The sequence below is a fragment of the Tachyglossus aculeatus genome, chromosome 14 (genome assembly GCF_015852505.1).
Source record: "Tachyglossus aculeatus isolate mTacAcu1 chromosome 14, mTacAcu1.pri, whole genome shotgun sequence".
NCBI classification, from domain to species: domain Eukaryota; kingdom Metazoa; phylum Chordata; class Mammalia; order Monotremata; family Tachyglossidae; genus Tachyglossus; species Tachyglossus aculeatus.
Genome location: NC_052079.1, coordinates 28,935,018 through 28,953,843, shown reverse-complemented (window position 1 = coordinate 28,953,843; position 18,826 = coordinate 28,935,018). Strand labels below are relative to the sequence as shown.

Sequence of the window (18,826 nt, the reverse complement as noted above, 5' to 3'; positions counted from 1 at the left end):
TATCTGTAATTTATTTATTTATTTACTTTTATTAATGTCTGTCTCCCCCTCTAGACTATGAGCTTTTTCTGGGCAGGGAATGCGTCTGATGTTCTATTGTCCTCTCCCAAGCACTCAATACAGTGCTTTGCACTCAGTACAGTGCTTTGCACCCAGTAAGCACTCAATAAATACGATTATTATTATTAGACTATGAGTCCCAAAGTGGGACAGGGACTGTGCCTGACCTAATTAACTTGTCTCTACCCCACTGCGTAGGCCAGTGCTTCGCACAAAGTAAGCACTTAATGCCATGACAATAGAGTGCTTGGCACAGAGTAAGTACTTAATAGACTCAACAATTATTTTTATTATTATTCCTCCAAAAGGAATGTATTTGAACGTGTATCTCCCAGATACCTTGCCCCATGGCACTTTTAAAAATATTTTTATTCCCTACTATTCCCTCTACCTGTAATTTATTTAAGTGTCCGTCCTTCCCTGAACACTGTAAGCTCCTTGAGGGCAGGGACTGTGTCTCCTATTGCCCTCTTTCAAGTGCCCCCACAAAGTGCTCAATAAATACCATTGATTCATCGGTGGGTGATTTTGATCTGATTATATGGACCCCCATTGTTTAGGCCAGTACCTGTTACGTTGGGCAAGTCACTTACCTTCTCTGTGCCTCGGTTATCTCCTCTGTAAAATGGGGATTGGGACTGTGAGCCCCACGTGGGATGGGGACTGTGTCCAACCGGATTGGCTTCTATCTACTCCAGTGCTTAGTAGAATGCCTGGCACATAGTAAGCACTTAACAAGTAGCACAATTATATAACTAAGCACTTAAGAACCACCAAAATTATTATTATGGTGTTTGTGTATGTGTGTATTGGGGGGGGGGGCTAAAATGGGGAATGCAGGTCAGGTGCTCATATTCCCAGTTTATCCATGTCAGGATAAACTCCTCACCAGGGGCTTTGAAGCCCTCTACCCTGCTGCCCCCTCCTACCTCACCTCCTTTCTCTCCTACTTCACCCAGCCTGCAGACTTCGCTCCTCTAATGCCAACCTTCTCACTGGGCCTCCATCTCGTTTGTCTCGCCACTGACCCATGGTCCTCGTCCTGCCTCTGGCCTGGAACACCCTCCCTCCTCAAATCTGCCAATTACTCTCTCCTACCTTCAAAGCCTTATTGAAGGTCCACCTCCTCCAAGAGGCCTTCCCAGACTAAGCCCTCCTTTCCTCTTCTCCCACTCCCTCCTGCATCGCCCTGACTTGCTCCCTTTGCTCTTCCCCCCTCCCAGCCCCACAGCACTTATGTCCATATCTGTCATTTTATTAATTCGTATTGATGTATGTCTCCTCCGCAGCTCCCCCAGATTGTGAGCTCCTTGTGCACAGGGATAGTGTCTGATGTTCTGCTGCCCTCTCCCAAGCGCTTAGTACAGTGTTATGCACCCAGTAAGTGCTCAATAAATATGATGGTTAATAATAGTAGTGATGAATGCAATGGAGCACTGCAGTCACACCTGGATTTTGTCCCTGTCTGTGGCAGGTGTCCCTGCCGGCCCACCTTTCTGTGTAGGTCGACTAAGCGGTGGGAAAACGGCCGGGTGGTTGGAGCTTCTCCCTCTGTGGGGCCCGGCAGGTGGGCAGCCAGGTTGGCGGCCGGGTGGGCACGATGCTAGAGGCCCCCCGGGGTGGAGACCGGGCTGTCCATCCGTCTGTCCGTCCCTCCGTCCCAACAGGGCCAGGCCCCGGGGAGCTGGGCTGGGCAGCGCAACCCACTGGGTCCCTGGCCCTCGGCTATGGCGGGGCACGGGGGTCCGCTCCTCTGCCGCTGACCTCCTCACTGGGCATCATTCTCGCCTGTCCCGCCGTCAACCCCTGGCCCACATCCTTCCCCTGGCCTGGAATGCTCTCCCTCCTCACATCCTCCAAACTAGCTCCCTTCTCCCCCTTCAAAGCCCTACTGAGAGCTCACCTCCAACAGGAGGCCTTCCCAGACTGAGCCCCCCTTTTCCTCTGCTCCTCCTCCCCTCTCCATCACCCCTACTCCCTCTTCTCTTCCCCCTTCCTCGCCCCACAGCACTTGTGTTTATTTGTGCTTATTTATTGCTCTATTTATTAATGATGTGTATATATCTATAATTCTATTTATCTATTTTGAGGGTATATTGACATCTATTTGTTTTGTTGTCTGTCTCCCCCTTTCTAGACCGTGAGCCCACTGTTGGGTAGGGATTGTCTCTGTTGCCGAATTGTAGTTTCCAAGAGCCTAGTACAGTGCTCTGCACACAGTTAGCACTCAATGAATACGATTGAATGAATTCACTCATTCACCCCCTTCTCCTCAACACAGTATCCAACCTTGGCTTCACGGACTCCGTCCTCTCCTGGTTCTCCTCTTATCTTTCCAGTCGTTCATTCTCAGTCTCCTTTGCGGGCTCCACCTCCCATCCCCTTACTGTAGGGGTTCCTCAAGGGTCAGTTCTTGGTCCCCTTCTGTTCTCCATCTACACTCACTCCCTTGGTGAACTCATTCGCTCCCAAGGCTTCAACTATCATCTCTACGCTGATGACACCCAAATCTACAGCTCCACCCCTGCTCTCTCTCCCTCCAGGCTCGTATCTCCTCCTGCCTTTAGGACATCTCCATCTGGATGTCTGCCCGCCATCTAAAACTCAATATGTCCAAGACTGAGCTCCTTCTCTTTCCTCCCAAACCCCGTCCTCTCCCTGACTTGCCCGTCAGTGTAGATGGCACTACCATCCTTCCCGTGAATGAAAGACAGGGCCGGCCCTGGGAGCGGCAGGGGGCGGCTCTGTTTACTGTTGGATCGGCCTCTTCCCAGCGCTCAGTACAGTGCCCTGCACGCAGTAAGCGCTCGATCAGCACGAGGAGCTGAGGGTCGGTGTCGGGTCAAGGCCGGACGGGCAGCGCTCACGGTTGGGAACGGGGCCCACGACGGGGAGCGAGGAGGGGCCTGACGGGTCTCCGCTCACCTGTGGGGGGGTGGGGGGGGGGCCTAGAAGCGGCGTGGCTCAATCAATCAATGAATCATATGTATTGAGCGCTTACTGTGTGCAGAGCACTGTACTAAGCGCTTGGGAAGTACAAGTTGGCAACATATAGAGACAGTCCCTACCCAACAGTGGGCTCACAGTCTAAAAGGGGGAGACGGAGAACAAAACCAAACATACTAACAAAATAAAATAAATAGAATAGATATGTACAAGTAAAATAAATAGAGTAATAAATATGTACAAACATATATACATATATACAGGTGCTGTGGGGAAGGGAAGGAGGTAAGATGAGGGGGATGGAGAGGGGGACGAGGGGGAGAGGAAGGAAGGGGCTCAGTCTGGGAAGGCCTCCTGGAGGAGGTGAGCTCTCAGTAGGGCCTTGAAGGGAGGAAGAGAGCTAGCTAGAGGAAGAGAGCACTGTACTAAGTGCTTGGGAAGTACAAGCTGGCAACATATAGAGACAGTCCCTACCCAACAGTTGGCTCACAGGGGCTTTGGAGTCAGAGGTCAAGGGTTCAAATCCCAGCTCCACCAGTTGTCAGCTGTGTGACTTTGGGCAAGTCACTTGACTTCTCTGGGCCTCAGTTACCTCATCTGTAAAATGGGGATGAAGACTGTGAGCCCCCCGTGGGACAACCTGATCACCTTGTAACCTCCCCAGCGCTTAGATTAGTGCTTTGCACATAGTAAGCACTTAATAAATGCCATTATTATTATTATTATTAGGCGCGGAGCGAGGGGCGGGGCCTAGGGCCGGCCGGGCTCCGCTCACCTGTGGGGTCGGCGACGGAAGGGGAGACGCCTGTCCTGCTCGGGGGCGGGGCCCGGGAGCGGAGGACCCCTCTTCTTCCGAACTGCTACCTTGCTGGTTCAATCTCTCATCCTATCTCGCCTGGATTACTGCATCAGCCTCCTCTCTGATCTCCCATCCTCCTGTCTCTCCCCATTTCAGTCTATACTTCACGCCGCCGCCCGGATCATCTTTGTGCAGAAATGCTCTGGGCATGTTACTCCCCTCCTCAAAAATCTCCAGTGGCTACCAGTCAGCCTACACATCAAGCAAAAACTGCTCACTCTCGGCTTCGAGACTCTCCATCCCCTCGCCCCCTCCTACCTCATCTCCCTTCTCTCCTTCTCCAGCCCAGCCCGCACCCTCCGCTCATCTGCCGCTAATCTCCTCACCGTGCCTCGTTCTTGCCTGTCCCGCCGTCGACCCCCGGCCCACGTCCTCCCCCTGGCCTGGAATGCCCTCCCTCGGCACATCAATCAATCAATCAATCATATTTATTGAGAGCTTACTGTGTTTAGAGCACTGTATTAAGTGCTTGGGAAGTACAAGTTGGCAACATAGAGAGACAGTCCCTACCCAACAGTGGGCTCACAGTTTAAAAGGGGGAGACAGAGAACAAAACCAAACATATTAACAAAATAAAATAAATAGAATAGATATGTACAAGAAAAATAAATAGAGTAATAAATATGTACAAACATATATACATCCGCCAAGCTAGCTCTCTTCCTTCAAAGCCCTACTGAGAGCTCACCTCCTCCAGGAGGCCTTCCCAGACTGAGCCCCCTCCTTCCTCTCCCCCTCCTCCCCCCCCACAGCACCTGTATACATGTATATGTTTGTATGTATTTATTACTCTATTTTATTTGCACATATGTATTCTATTTATTTTATTTTGTTAATATCTTTTGTTCTCTGGAATGCCCTCCCTCTGCCCATCCGCCAAGCTAGCTCTCTTCCTCCCTTCAAGGCCCTACTGAGAGCTCACCTCCTCCAGGAGGCCTTCCCAGACTGAGCCCCTTCCTTCCTCTCCCCCTCGTCCCCCTCTCCATCCCCCCCATCTTACCTCCTTCCCTTCCCCACAGCACCTGTATATATGCCTGTACATATTTATTACTCTATTTATTTATTTATTTTACTTGTACCTATCTATTCTATTTATTTTATTTTGTTAGTATGTTTGGTTTTGTTCTCTGTCTCCCCCTTCTAGACTGTGAGCCCACTGTTGGGTAGGGACGTCTCTATATGTTGCCAACTTGCGCTTCCCAAGCGCTTAGTACAGTGCTCTGCACACAGTAAGCGCTCAATAAATACGATTGATTGATTCTCCATCTCCCCCTTCTAGACTGTGAGCCCAATGTTGGGTAGGGACCGTCTCTATATGTTCCCAACCTGCACTTCCCAAGCGCTTAGTACAGTGCTCTGCACACAGTAAGCGCTCAATAAATACGATTGACTGATTCCGTCTCCCCCTTCTAGACTGTGAGCCCACTGTTGGGCAGGGACCGTCTCTACATGTTGCCAACCTGCACTTCCCAAGCGCTTAGTACAGTGCTCTGCACACAGTAAGCGCTCAATAAATACGATTGATTGATTCTCCGTCTCCCCCTTCTAGACTTGAGCCCACTGTTGGGCAGGGACCGTCTCTCTATGTTGCCAACCTGCACTTCCCAAGCGCTTAGTACAGTGCTCTGCACACAGTAAGCTCTCAATAAATACGATTGATTGATTCTCCGTCTCCCCCTTCTAGACTGTGAGCCCACTGTTGGGCAGGGACCGTCTCTGTATGTTGCCAACTTGCACTTCCCAAGCGCTTAGCACAGTGCTCTGCACACAGTAAGCGCTCAATAAATACGATTGATTCTCCGTCTCCCCCTTCTAGACCGTGAGCCCACTGTTGGGTAGGGACCGTCTCTATATGTTGCCAACTTGTACTTCCCAAGCGCTTAGTACAGTGCTCTGCACATAGTAAGCGCTCAATAAATACGATTGATGATGATTCTCCGTCTCCCGCTTCTAGACTGTGAGCCCACTGTTGGGCAGGGACCGTCTCTATATGTTGCCAACTTGCACTTCCCAAGCGCTTAGTACAGTGCTCTGCACACAGTAAGCGCTCAATAAATACGATTGATTGATTCTCCATCTCCCCCTTCTAGACTGTGAGCCCAATGTTGGGTAGGGACCGTCTCTATATGTTCCCAACCTGCACTTCCCAAGCGCTTAGTACAGTGCTCCGCACACAGTAAGCGCTCAATAAATACGATTGATTGATTCTCCGTCTCCCCCTTCTAGACTGTGAGCCCACTGTTGGGTAGGGACCGTCTCTATATGTTGCCAACTTGTACTTCCCAAGCGCTTAGTACAGTGCTCTGCACATAGTAAGCGCTCAATAAATACGATTGATTGATTCTCCGTCTCCCGCTTCTAGACTGTGAGCCCACTGTTGGGCAGGGACCGTCTCTATATGTTGCCAACTTGCGCTTCCCAAGCGCTTAGTACAGTGCTCTGCACACAGTAAGCGCTCAATAAATACGATTGATTGATTCTCCATCTCCCCCTTCTAGACTGTGAGCCCAATGTTGGGTAGGGACCGTCTCTATATGTTCCCAACCTGCACTTCCCAAGCGCTTAGTACAGTGCTCTGCACACAGTAAGCGCTCAATAAATACGATTGACTGATTCCGTCTCCCCCTTCTAGACTGTGAGCCCACTGTTGGGCAGGGACCGTCTCTACATGTTGCCAACCTGCACTTCCCAAGCGCTTAGTACAGTGCTCTGCACACAGTAAGCGCTCAATAAATACGATTGATTGATTCTCCGTCTCCCCCTTCTAGACTTGAGCCCACTGTTGGGCAGGGACCGTCTCTCTAAGTTGCCAACCTGCACTTCCCAAGCGCTTAGTACAGTGCTCTGCACACAGTAAGCTCTCAATAAATACGATTGATTGATTCTCCGTCTCCCCCTTCTAGACTGTGAGCCCACTGTTGGGCAGGGACCGTCTCTGTATGTTGCCAACTTGCACTTCCCAAGCGCTTAGCACAGTGCTCTGCACACAGTAAGCGCTCAATAAATACGATTGATTCTCCGTCTCCCCCTTCTAGACCGTGAGCCCACTGTTGGGTAGGGACCGTCTCTATATGTTGCCAACTTGTACTTCCCAAGCGCTTAGTACAGTGCTCTGCACATAGTAAGCGCTCAATAAATACGATTGATGATGATTCTCCGTCTCCCGCTTCTAGACTGTGAGCCCACTGTTGGGCAGGGACCGTCTCTATATGTTGCCAACTTGCGCTTCCCAAGCGCTTAGTACAGTGCTCTGCACACAGTAAGCGCTCAATAAATACGATTGATTGATTCTCCATCTCCCCCTTCTAGACTGTGAGCCCAATGTTGGGTAGGGACCGTCTCTATATGTTCCCAACCTGCACTTCCCAAGCGCTTAGTACAGTGCTCTGCACACAGTAAGCGCTCAATAAATACGATTGACTGATTCCGTCTCCCCCTTCTAGACTGTGAGCCCACTGTTGGGCAGGGACCGTCTCTACATGTTGCCAACCTGCACTTCCCAAGCGCTTAGTACAGTGCTCTGCACACAGTAAGCGCTCAATAAATACGATTGATTGATTCTCCGTCTCCCCCTTCTAGACTGTGAGCCCACTGTTGGGTAGGGACCGTCTCTATATGTTGCCAACTTGTACCTCCCAAGCGCTTAGTACAGTGCTCTGCACACAGTAAGCGCTCAATAAATACGATTGATTGATTCTCCATCTCCCCCTTCTAGACTGTGAGCCCAATGTTGGGTAGGGACCGTCTCTATATGTTCCCAACCTGCACTTCCCAAGCGCTTAGTATAGTGCTCTGCACACAGTAAGCGCTCAATAAATACGATTGACTGATTCCGTCTCTCCCTTCTAGACTGTGAGCCCACTGTTGGGCAGGGACCGTCTCTACATGTTGCCAACCTGCACTTCCCAAGAGCTTAGTACAGTGCTCTGCACACAGTAAGCGCTCAATAAATACGATTGATTGATTCTCCGTCTCCCCCTTCTAGACTGTGAGCCCACTGTTGGGTAGGGACCGTCTCTGTATGTTGCCAACCTGCACTTCCCAAGCGCTTAGTACAGTGCTCCGCACACAGTAAGCGCTCAATAAATACGATTGATTGATTCTCTGTCTCCCCCTTCTAGACTGTGAGCCCACTGTTGGGCAGGGACCGTCTCTATATGTTGCCAACTTGCACTTCCGAAGCGCTTAGCACAGTGCTCTGCACACAGTAAGCGCTCAATAAATACGATTGATTGATTCTCCGTCTCCCCCTTCTAGACCGTGAGCCCACTGTTGGGTAGGGACCGTCTCTGTATGTTGCCAACCTGCACTTCCCAAGCGCTTAGCACAGTGCTCTGCACACAGTAAGCGCTCAATAAATACGATCGACTGAATGAATGGGGGCGGGGCCTGTGAGGGGCGGGGCCAGGAGTCGGACGGAGGTCCGCTCACCTGCGGGGGGCGGGGCCGGGGGGGTGTCCAGCGCGGGGGCGCGCCGCGGAGGCGGGGGCGCGCCTCGCCCGCTCACCTGCGGGGGCGGGGCCGGGATCGGGGGCGGCTCCCGCCGCGGGCCCGCTTCGGCCGTTTCCGGCCGCGCTTCGGCTGCTCGGGACCGCCCCCTCCTCGTCCCCCGGGAGGCGCGGGACCCGGGGAAGCGCCCTGCCCGCCGCCGCCGCCGCCGCCGCCCCCCCTCCTTCCGGGCCTTTGGGACTCCGCGGGGACAGCGTGCGAGCGGCGCAGCCGGAGGGACTGCCAGCGGGACGCCCCGAACCCCGGACCCCCGGCGCACCTGGGCCCGGGGACCCAGACCGAGCTCGGCCGGAGGCGGAGCCCCGCGCAGCCCCGGGTAAGGGCGCCCCTTGTCCCCGGGGCGGGGCGGGGCGGTCCGGGCCCTGGCGGGCAGGTGGGGGGCAGCTGCGCTCGCCCGTTCCCCGGGGGTGGGGGAAACCGCCCGCCCATCCGTCCATCCCCTCGCCCCCCGCCGGGGCGAGCTTGGGGGGATCCCGGCCGTTTTGTGAGCGGGTCCCGGGCCTGACCCCGGTGTCCCCCCCCCCCCCCATTGCTGTCCCCCAGGACCGTCGTCGCGGACCTCCAGCGGAGCGTGGCCCCAGCGGACGCACGGACAGAGTCGCGGCAGGACGGGGGGATGGCCACGGGGGGCTACCGCGCCGGGGCCGGCGGCGGCCCCACGGACTTCCTGGAGGAATGGAAGGCCAAGAGGGAGAAGATGCGAGCCAAGCTCAACCCGCCCCCGCCGCCGGGACCGGCCGGCGACCCCGGCCCGGCCCCCGCCGCCGCGGCCCCCGCTCCGGCCCCGTCCCCGTCCCTGGCGGCCCCCGCCGCCCCGGCCCCCGCGGTGGCGGCCCCGGCGGCCCCCGCCGTCCCGTCTCCCGGTCCCGGCCCCCCGGAGGCGGCCCCCGCCGGGGGGGAGCCGGAGGAGCGAACCGGGGCGGGAGCCCGGAGCTCGGGCCCCAGCGCCCGCAAAGGCAAAGGGCAGATCGAGAAGCGGAAACTGCGGGAGAAGCGCCGCTCCACCGGCGTCGTCCACCTCCCCCCGGCCCAGGTCAGACCCCCCAAACCCCAAACCCCGCCCTCTCCTCGGCATCTCCCAACTCCCCCTCCCTCCCTCCCACCTGTACGACTCTTCGACTTCCCCCACCTTCCCAACTCTCTCTTCTTCCACTTTCATTCATTCATTCGTTCAGTCGTATTTACTGAGCGCTTACCGTGTGCAGAGCACTGTACTAGGCGCTTGGGAAGTACAAGTTGGCAACCTATAGAGACGGTCCCTGCCCAACAGTGGGCGCACAGTCTAGAAGGGGGAGACGGAGAATCAATCAATCGAATTTATTGAGCGTTTACCGTGTGCAGAGCACTGTACTAAGCGCTTGGGAAGTACAAGTTGGCAACAGATAGAGACGGTCCCCACCCAACAGTGGGCCCACAGTCTAGAAGGGGGAGACAGAGAACAAAACATAGTAACAAAATAAAATAAATAGAATAAACATGCATAAATAAAATAAATAGAGTAATAAATACGTACAAACATATATACGTGTATACAGGTGCTGTGGGGAGGGGAAGGAGGTAAGGCGGGGAGGGGATGGAGGGGGGAGCCCCAACCTGCTCAACCCTCACCCTCTGCTTTCCCCTACCTCCCCAACCCTCTGCCTTCCCCTACCTCCCCAACCCTCTGCCTTCCCCTACCTTTCCAACCGTCTGCCTTCCTTTCATTCATTCATTCATTCAATCGTATTTACTGAGCGCTTACCGTGTGCAGAGCACTGTACTAAGCGCTTGGGAAGTACAAGTTGGCAACATATGGAGACGGTCCCTACCCAACAGTGGGCTGACAGTCTAGAAGGGGGAGACAGAGAACAAAACATAGTAACAAAATAAAATAAATAGAATAAACATGTATAAATAAAATAGAGTAATAAATACGTACAAACATATATACATATATACAGGTGCTGTGGGGAGGGGAAGGAAGTAAGGTGGGGGGGATGGGGAGGGCGGGAGCCTCAACCTGCTCAACCCTCTCCCTCTGCTTTCCCCTACCTCCCCAACCCTCTGCCTTCCTTTCATTCATTCATTCAATCGTATTTATTGAGTGTTTACGGTGTGCAGAGCACTGTACTAGGCGCTTGGGAAGTACAAGTTGGCAACATACAGAGACGGTCCCTACCCAACAGCGGGCTCACAGTCTAGAAGAGTCTTCTTCTAGACTTTACAGTCTTCCCCCACCTCCCCAACCCTCTACCTTACCCCACCACTCCCCAACTCAGTCTTCCCCAATCTTTCCAACCCTCTGTCTTCCCCCCACTCCTCCCCAACCCTCTGTCTTCCCCCACTCCTCCCCACCCCTCTCTCTTCCCCCACCTCTCTGTCTTCCCCCACTTCTCCCCACTCTGGCTCCCTCCTCCTCCTCCCCAATTCCCTCACTTCTTCTCTTCCCCACCTCTTTTTTCCTTTCATTCACTATCGACTTTGGAAACTTTAGACGCCACTGAGTACTGACTAGCATGGCTTAGTGGATAAAATCTGGGCCTGAATCTGGGTCAGAAGATCATGGGTTCTACTCCTGGCTCCACCACTTGTCTTCACTTCTCTGGGCCTCAGCTACCCCATCTGGGAAATGGGGATGAAGACCTGGAGGCCCATGCGGGAAAGGGACTGCGTCCAAACCGATTTGCTTGTCTCCACCCCAGCGCTTAGTACGACACCTGGTCGTAGTAAGCACTTAACGAAGACCATCTTTATTGTTATTGTCTTGGGCTTCCGCACTCAGTAAGCGCTCAGTAAATTCAGTTGATTGAAGTGTGTTTACGGCTGCTGAGCTTCTGAAAACATCACTTTACTGGCCCCGAGATGTTCTCCAAAGTGTTTATGGGAGGTTTGCAGCTGGCACGTATTGCCAAAGTTTAGTCGAATTTTTCGAGTTATTTTTTCCTGTGGACTCCGTAACCTCGCAGGAGCAGTTTAATAACTTTCCCTTCTGTGTGCTCAATCAAATTTATGGTCTTGGCCAGGTACCTAAGGCCAAAAGCAGCTTTTCAGGAAGTTGTAATCAATGATCTTCCTGAAATATTTCATTAAAATAGACTTCATCTGAAAATTATACTTCGGAGAGAAGTGGTGTGTCCTAGTGGAAAAAGCGTGGGATTGGGAGTCAGTGGACCTGCTGGGTCCCAAGCCCCACTCTGCCACTTGTGGCCAGTGTGACCTTGGGCAGGTTACTTCTCTGAGCCTCAGTTTTCTCCTCATCTGCAAAATCCATCTCCGGGGTATTTAGTGAGCACTTACTAGGTGCAGAGCACTGGACCAAACTCTTGGGTGAGTATGTTACCACAGAGTTGGCAGGCATGTTCCCTGCCCACGAATGGAGATTCAACACTTGTTCCCCTTCCTACTTAGATCAGGAGTCCCATGGGGGACCTGATTATTTTGTAATTGGCCCCGTGCTTAGTACGGTGCTTGACATAGAGTAGGTGCTTGCTTGCAGATATTATTATTATTATTATCATCATCATCATCGTCATGATCTCCAGTTTAGTGGAATGAAGAAACTCCAGCACTCCCCAGAATTTGGTACTGTAGTGTTGACCATTCCCTTGGTGCTGTACCCATTCTGGTGGTTCAGCAAAAGTATCACACACTACTTAAGGGTGTTTTCCTCAACAGTACTTTTTCCTTGTTCTTATGCTGTTTAAGTGCTTCCTATGGGCCAGGCCCAGCACTAAGCACTGGGGTAGATGGAAGCTAATCAGGTTGGACCCAATCCATGTCCCTGTTTTACAGATGAGGCAACTGAGGCACAGAGGAGTTGTGACTTGCCCAAGGTCACACAGCAGACAAGTGGCGGAGTGGGGATGATGATGATGATAGTAGTAATAATGATGGTATTTAAGTGCTTTACTAAGGGCCAGAGCTGGGGCTGATGCAGCCAAATCAGGTTGGACACAGTCCCCTGTCCCACGTGAGGCTCACAGTCTCCATCCCCATTTTATAGATGAGGGAACTGAGGCCCGGAGAAGTGAAGTGAGTTGCCCAAGGTCCCGCAGCACAGCAGTGGCGGAGCTGGGATTTGAACCCATGACCTTCTGATTCCCAGGTCCGTGCTTCATCCATTAAGCCGTGCTGCTTCTTATAAGAACTCGGGTCTCTCAGACTCTCTCAGTGCTTTCCAATAGTCCCCCACTCTGTGTATCTTTTCATATATTTCAATTGCCCTAACTACATAAATGTTTTTTCAGACAGCAGAACTTTCCCATTGAAATGTAGGGTGGAAACGTTTTTGTTGCCATTCCAACAGCCACCAAACAAATGCTTGTTTGTGCCAGGGCTAGCCAAACAAAACAGGAAAAAAAAATTGGGGGGTGGTTAAACCCCGTATAGCTAAGTGCTTTGGTTTTCTGAAATGATTAGCAGTTGTAGAGCTGCATACTTTGCGTCATGATTTCTTATTTGACTAAAATAGAACATCGGATTCATAGTCCACTTGATAAAAGAAGTGGCTATCGTTGCAAAGGAAGACAAGTTTATTTTTTTTTTCTTTAAAAAAATTTAAAGTATTGATTAAGGAGTAGGAAATTGCTGCGACATTTAGCCTTTAATGCTTCCTATCCTAGAAAAAAATGCAGCTTAAATCGTGTGTGTACTTAGGAGGGAAAGATATTTTTATCGACCAACAAAACTGCCCTCCGTGGTTTACTACTTGCATAAAAAGGTCTGGAATTCATTAAATTCCTTTAAAAGGAATTTGTACGAATGGTCATCAAATATCTTTGCTTTTTAGAGTTAAAAATACAAAAAAGGTTATGGGGAAACAAGACAAGCTTGGAAAAACCGCATTCCTCTGCTTTATATTTGAAGAAATGTTGATGGTTCCAATGAGAACTTTGTTCTGCTTTATTTTTTTTTTTTTGGAGGTGGGGGAGGGGAGATAGCTCACTCTTGGTCTCCCAACAAGGGTTCGTCTCCCACGGTGTTTTGCCATAAGATCTTTCATTTCTTAGTGATTGCTTGTTGTCAGTCTCCTGAAATCACCAACTATTTCCTTAATATGAGAATAAGCCTCTAGTGGGGAATAGGTAAGGGGGAAGAATCAGATGAGACTTAGGGAAAGTTCTCAATGCTCCTGGTCTTGGTGAGAGGCACGGTAACAAAGAATTGTTGATGGCTTGCACGTTCAATTGATTCTAAAGTCTGTGGAATGTTTTTGTTTGGGTGTTGGCAACTCCTAAATTTAATCTTCCTTAAAAACAAGCAATTTACTATACTATTTTTGTCCGTGGAATGAATTTGATCTCGCTTTATTGAATACAGAATTGAAGAGAGTCTTCATTCTTTCACTGGATCTACGACCTATGGTTTACATCCAGTTTGACCCACCATTATTCCATTGCATTTTTTCTACATTGTCTAATTTAGCACGTAAGCTATTTAAAGGTGTCTAGGTTTCTTTTCAGTGCTTTGTTTTCCTGACAGCTTCTCTTAATATGTTCAAGTTTTTTTTACAGTTACTGAATAAAATTACAATGCTAAGCAATGTGTAAATTTCAAGCAGCTCAGCGGTTGCTGTTTTAAGAAGCTTCTGCCTTATTGGGTCTGTGATACATGCATTTGAATATTTAAAGGATTTTTTGAGGGCCAGCCCAGTTTTGGTGTCTTAAGTGGTCCTTAAAGAAAGAGTGTAGGTTTGTGTTTTTGCCCACAACAAGCTTACACTTTAGAGGAGGAGATGGACATTAATGTAATTACATAAAATTATGGATATGGACAAAAGTGCTCTGGGTGATACTCATTAAGGTCAGCCATCAAATGCAGTCTTTCAGTTTCCACAAAGTTCATTCAAAGACCTGAGGAAGGTGCAGTCTAGATGGATATACGGAGATGAGCTTCCTCACAAGAATGAGCAAGAGATGTTTTATGGTCCAAGAGGGATACATTACTATTGTTATTGTTATTATTATTATTTATATGTATAATTTATCATTATAGTATATAATTATATTATCATTATGTTTAATTATTAAAGTTAAATCTTACTCCTTCCAACTTAGACGATGAGCCCCATATGGGAAAGGGACTGTCCAACCTGATCAACTCGTAGCTACCCCAGGGCTTAGAACAGTGCTTGGCACACAGTAAGTGTTTAACAAGTACTCTCTATTTATTATTATTATTATTATTATTATTAATAACAATTACAACTCCTTGTGAACTCAGATAACTACAGGATAGTTCAGAGTTGCTGCAGAAGTTTGACAGGGGATAACCAAGCAGCTTGGCTTAGTGGCAAGAGCATGAGTTGTCTATGGCAATATTAAATCAATTAAACCTGGAAAGTAGTACTAACAGGTGAGATCTAAGCTCCTGCCCTAGGACAGAGGAACGTTTTCCATTTCATGTCAGTGAGACAGGGACTGCTAATCCTTATTTCAGAATACTTAGCTCTCACAACGGGGTGGCTGCATTCATATGGAATCCTACATTCAGGAAAATTCTTGTCAGAGTGTTACCAGGTTTGACCCCGGATGTATATACACAAAAAGTTTTTTCCGGCGTTATATTGTGCTGTAAGCAGACAAGCTCCATACAGACTATTCCCTTAAGTTACCACATTGAAGTCACTGTCTATTAGAAAACAAGTATTCTGCAATGCTATTGATTTGCATAGATGGCTTTTGAGAAAATTGTTCTTGGATAGTCTTTCTTTCTTTCTTTCTTTCTTCCTTTCTTCCTTTCTTCCTTTCTTCCTTTCTTCCTTCCTTCCTTCCTTCCTTCCTTCCTTCCTTCCTTCCTTCCTTCCTTCCTTCCTCCCTCCCTCCCTCCCTCCCTCCCTCCCTCCTCTCCCTCCCTCCCTCCTCTCCCTCTCTCTCCTCTCTCTCCTCTCTCTCCTCTCTCTCCTCTCTCTCTCCTCTCCTCTCTCCTCTCTCTCTCCCTTCCTTCCTTCCTTCCTTCCTTCCTTCCTTCCTTCCTTCCTTCCTTCCTTCCTTCCTTCCCTCCTTCCCCCCCTCCACCCCCTTATTTGAGTTGTTGAATATATTCAAGAAAACTTGTTAGTAGTGAGATTGGCATTTGGTTTCAGTGGGAAATGTGGGGATATGGTTGGGGGAATGGGGAAGGAAATGGCAGCAGCTGGACAGCAGGATAGGCCATACCCTGGGAGGAGCCAACGGGGGGAGAACACAAGAAATGACAGATCACAGGTCAGACTAATAGCCATCCAGTATTTTCTCATCAAAATGCTTGAAGGAGACGCGTGAGGTTTACTTTCCTTGATGTGTGGAGAGAGTGATGGTCCGTCGAACGTGAAGAGGGAGGGCGTTCCAGGCCCAAGGCCCAACGAGGGTGATTGGTCTGTGGTGAAATGGACGAGATAGAAGTACAGTGAGTAGGTTGGCGTTAGAAGAGTCTAGTGTCTGGGCTGGGTTGTGGGAGGAAAGCAGCGAGGTATGGTAGGAGGGCGCAAGGTGATGGAGTGCTTGAAAGCCAGTGGTAAGGAGTTTCCCGTTTGATGCGGAGGTGGATGGGCAACCACTGGAGTTTCTTGTGGAGTACTGGACTGAATGTTTTTGTCAAAGTGACCCGGGCGGCAGAGTGAAGTATTGGTTGGAGTGGGGAAAGGCAGGAGGCAGGGTAGTCAGCAAGGAGGCCGATACAGCAGTCCAGGTGCCACAGGATAACTGGTTGGATTAATGAACGGGGTGGCAGTTGGAATAGAGAGGAAAGGGTGGATTATGGCAATGCTGTGAAGGTTGAACCAAAAGGATTTGGTGACAGATTGAATATGTGGGTTGAATGAGGGAGATGAGTTGAGAATAATGCCAAGGTTGTGAGCTCATGAGACCGGAAAAATGGTGGTGCTTTCTGTGGTGAGGAAAATCATGGGGAGGTCAGGGTTTGGGTGGGAAAGATGAGTTCTGTTTTGTACACATTTGAGGTGTCAGCGGGGCATCCAGGTAGAGATATATTGAAGGCAGGAGGAAATGCAAGACTGCAGAGAGTGAGAGAGAGAGAGATCAGGGCTGGAGATGTGGATTTGGGAACTAACCATCTAGAGGTGGTAGTTGAAGCTATGGGAGCAAATGAGGTCTTCCGGGAAGTGGATGTAGATGGGGAATAGAAGGGGGACCCAGAACTGAGCCTTGAGAGAGAAGCGGCATGGTGTTGTGGATAGAGCCAGGGCCTGGGAGTCAGAAGGTCGTTGTTTCTCACCCTGGCTCTGCCACTTGTCTGATGTGTGACCGTGGGCAGTTCACTTCCCTTTTCTGGACCTCAGTTATTACCTCATCTGTAAAATGGGGATTGAGATTGTGAGCCCTACATGGGACAAGGAAGGGTGTCCAACTCAATTTGCTTGTATCCATCACAGCGCTTACTCCAGTTATTACTATTATTATTATTAAGGCAGTGGGAGGCAGAGGAGGAGTCCTGATTTATACATCCCAAGCGCTTAGTACGGTGCTCTGCACACAGTAAGTGCTCAATAAATGCAATTGAATGAATGAATGAAATGAGTCCACAAAAGAGACTGAGGATGAGTGTCCAGAGAGAAGACCCAGGAGAAGGCCGTGTCATTGAAGCCGAGGTTGGATGTGTCCAGGAGAAGGGGATGGCCAACAGTGTTGAAGGCAGCCGAGAGGCCAAGGAGGGTTGGGATGGAGTAGAGGCCATTGGATTTGGCAAGAGGAGCTCACTGGTGACCTTAGGCCGGTTTTTGTGGAGTGAATGGGATGGAAGACAAATTGGAGGAGATCGAGGAGAGAATTAGAGAAGAGGAACTGGAGGCAGTAGGTAGAGACAACTCGCTATGGAAGGTGGAGAGGAATGGTTGTGGGGAGATGGGGTGGTAAATGGAGGGAGCTGTGGGAGGGTTTTCTTTTTAGGATGGGGACACATGGGTATTTTTGAAAGCGGTGGGGAATAAAAGCTATCGGAGAGCAAACAGTTGAAGATGGTGGTCAGGGAGGGGGCAAGCACTTGGATAAGGTGCCAAGGGATGGGGTTAGAAGTGTGGGTGGAGCGGCTGGATTTCGGGAGAAGGGATGAGATCTCTCGAGATACTTCTGGAAAAGGTGGGAGAGTTGGAGAAGGGGCAGGAGGAGGAAGAGACTAGAGGAGAGGAGCGGATTTTAGGGAGATCACGCCTAATGGTTTCATTTTTCTTAAAGTCCGTGGCCAGGTCATTAAGGGCAACAGATGGGGAAGGTCGGGGGAACAGGGGATTTGAGGGGGGAATTAGGGCCTAAAAGACCTGATGAAGGCATTGGGCATGGAAGTCAATAAGGATGGAGAAATAATGTTGCCAAGCAGAGGCGAGGGCCAAGTTAAAGCAGAGAAGGATGAATTTTAAGTGATTGAGGTCAGCCTGGATTTCTGCCAGGGGCGCTCTGCAGTTTGGGCACAGGAACGAAAGAAGTCAACTGTAGAGATGATCCAGGGCCATGGGTTAGCGATATGAGATTGACAAAGGGATAGGGGAGCGAGTAAGTTGAGTTCAGATGAGAGGGTGGGTTGAGAACATCAGTTTTGTCATCAAGAGAAGGTAGTTTGAGTATGGAGACTAAACGGGGCATGGTGACTTGAGACAATTAGATGAGGTCAAAAGATTTGAGGTTTCTGGTGGAGAAACAGGACAGATTTTCCCGGAAGAGGTGTGTGGAAGAGAACAGAGGGTGAGGAGATTGTGGTCAGATGGAGAGATTTCAAAGTTGGTGAGGGTAGAGATTGTACAGTTACTGCGTGATGAGATCAAAAGTGGGTCCAAGTTGTTGGGTGCGCGAGGCGGGGTGGAGCAGGTGGGTCAGTGGAGGTGAGGAATGATAGAAGGATGACAACGGAAGGATCATCAGGAACATCCATTTGGATATTGAAGTCCCCAAGGATCAGTTTAGGAAAAGTGAAAGAGAAGGAATGTGAGAAAGGGATCAAAATGATCCCTAAAACTTGGAGATGGGGCCTTTATTCACCCCTCCCTCAGCTGCATAGCACTTATGTAACTCTCTGTAATTGATTTATATTAATGTCTGTCTCCCCCTCTAGATTTTAAGCTCCTTGTGGGCAGGAAACATTGTTTACCAACAGTTATAGTGCACCTGCCCAAACACTTAGCACAGTGCTCTGCACACAGCAAGTGCTCAATAAAAATGATTGATTGACATCCATCCCAGCGTTCAGGGGTAGACCCATTCTAGCCTCTGTCTCTCGATACTCTGTTCAACAATTACTCATACACGTCTTGACCCAGGCACATCTTGAACATTGCTGATCACCGTCAGCGGTGTTTATTGAGTGCATACCATGTACAGAGCACTTTACTAAGCGGTTGGGAGTTGGGAGAGTCCAGTACACGAGAGTCAGTAGACACGTTCCTTGCCCAAAACCAGCTTACGGAGATGTTTTCGTCCAGATAAGGAAGCGATGGTGGGTGACGTGATGGTGGGTGACTGGGGGCGACTGGAATTCTGGGTAATT

The 18,826-nt window shown here is 50.1% G+C and overlaps 1 protein-coding gene across 1 annotated transcript in view; it reads left to right on the top strand.

The window, feature by feature from the left end:
• Positions 1-8,503: 8,503 nt before the first annotated feature.
• PAWR (pro-apoptotic WT1 regulator) overlaps positions 8,504-18,826 on the top strand; it is a 118,999-nt gene continuing 108,676 nt past the window's right edge. Inside the window, exons 1-2 of the mRNA XM_038756062.1 lie at positions 8,504-8,690; positions 8,918-9,407. Coding sequence (XP_038611990.1) covers positions 8,991-9,407 — 417 coding nt within the window. The 5' untranslated portion in view covers positions 8,504-8,690; positions 8,918-8,990. The remainder of the gene's footprint in view (positions 8,691-8,917; positions 9,408-18,826) is intronic.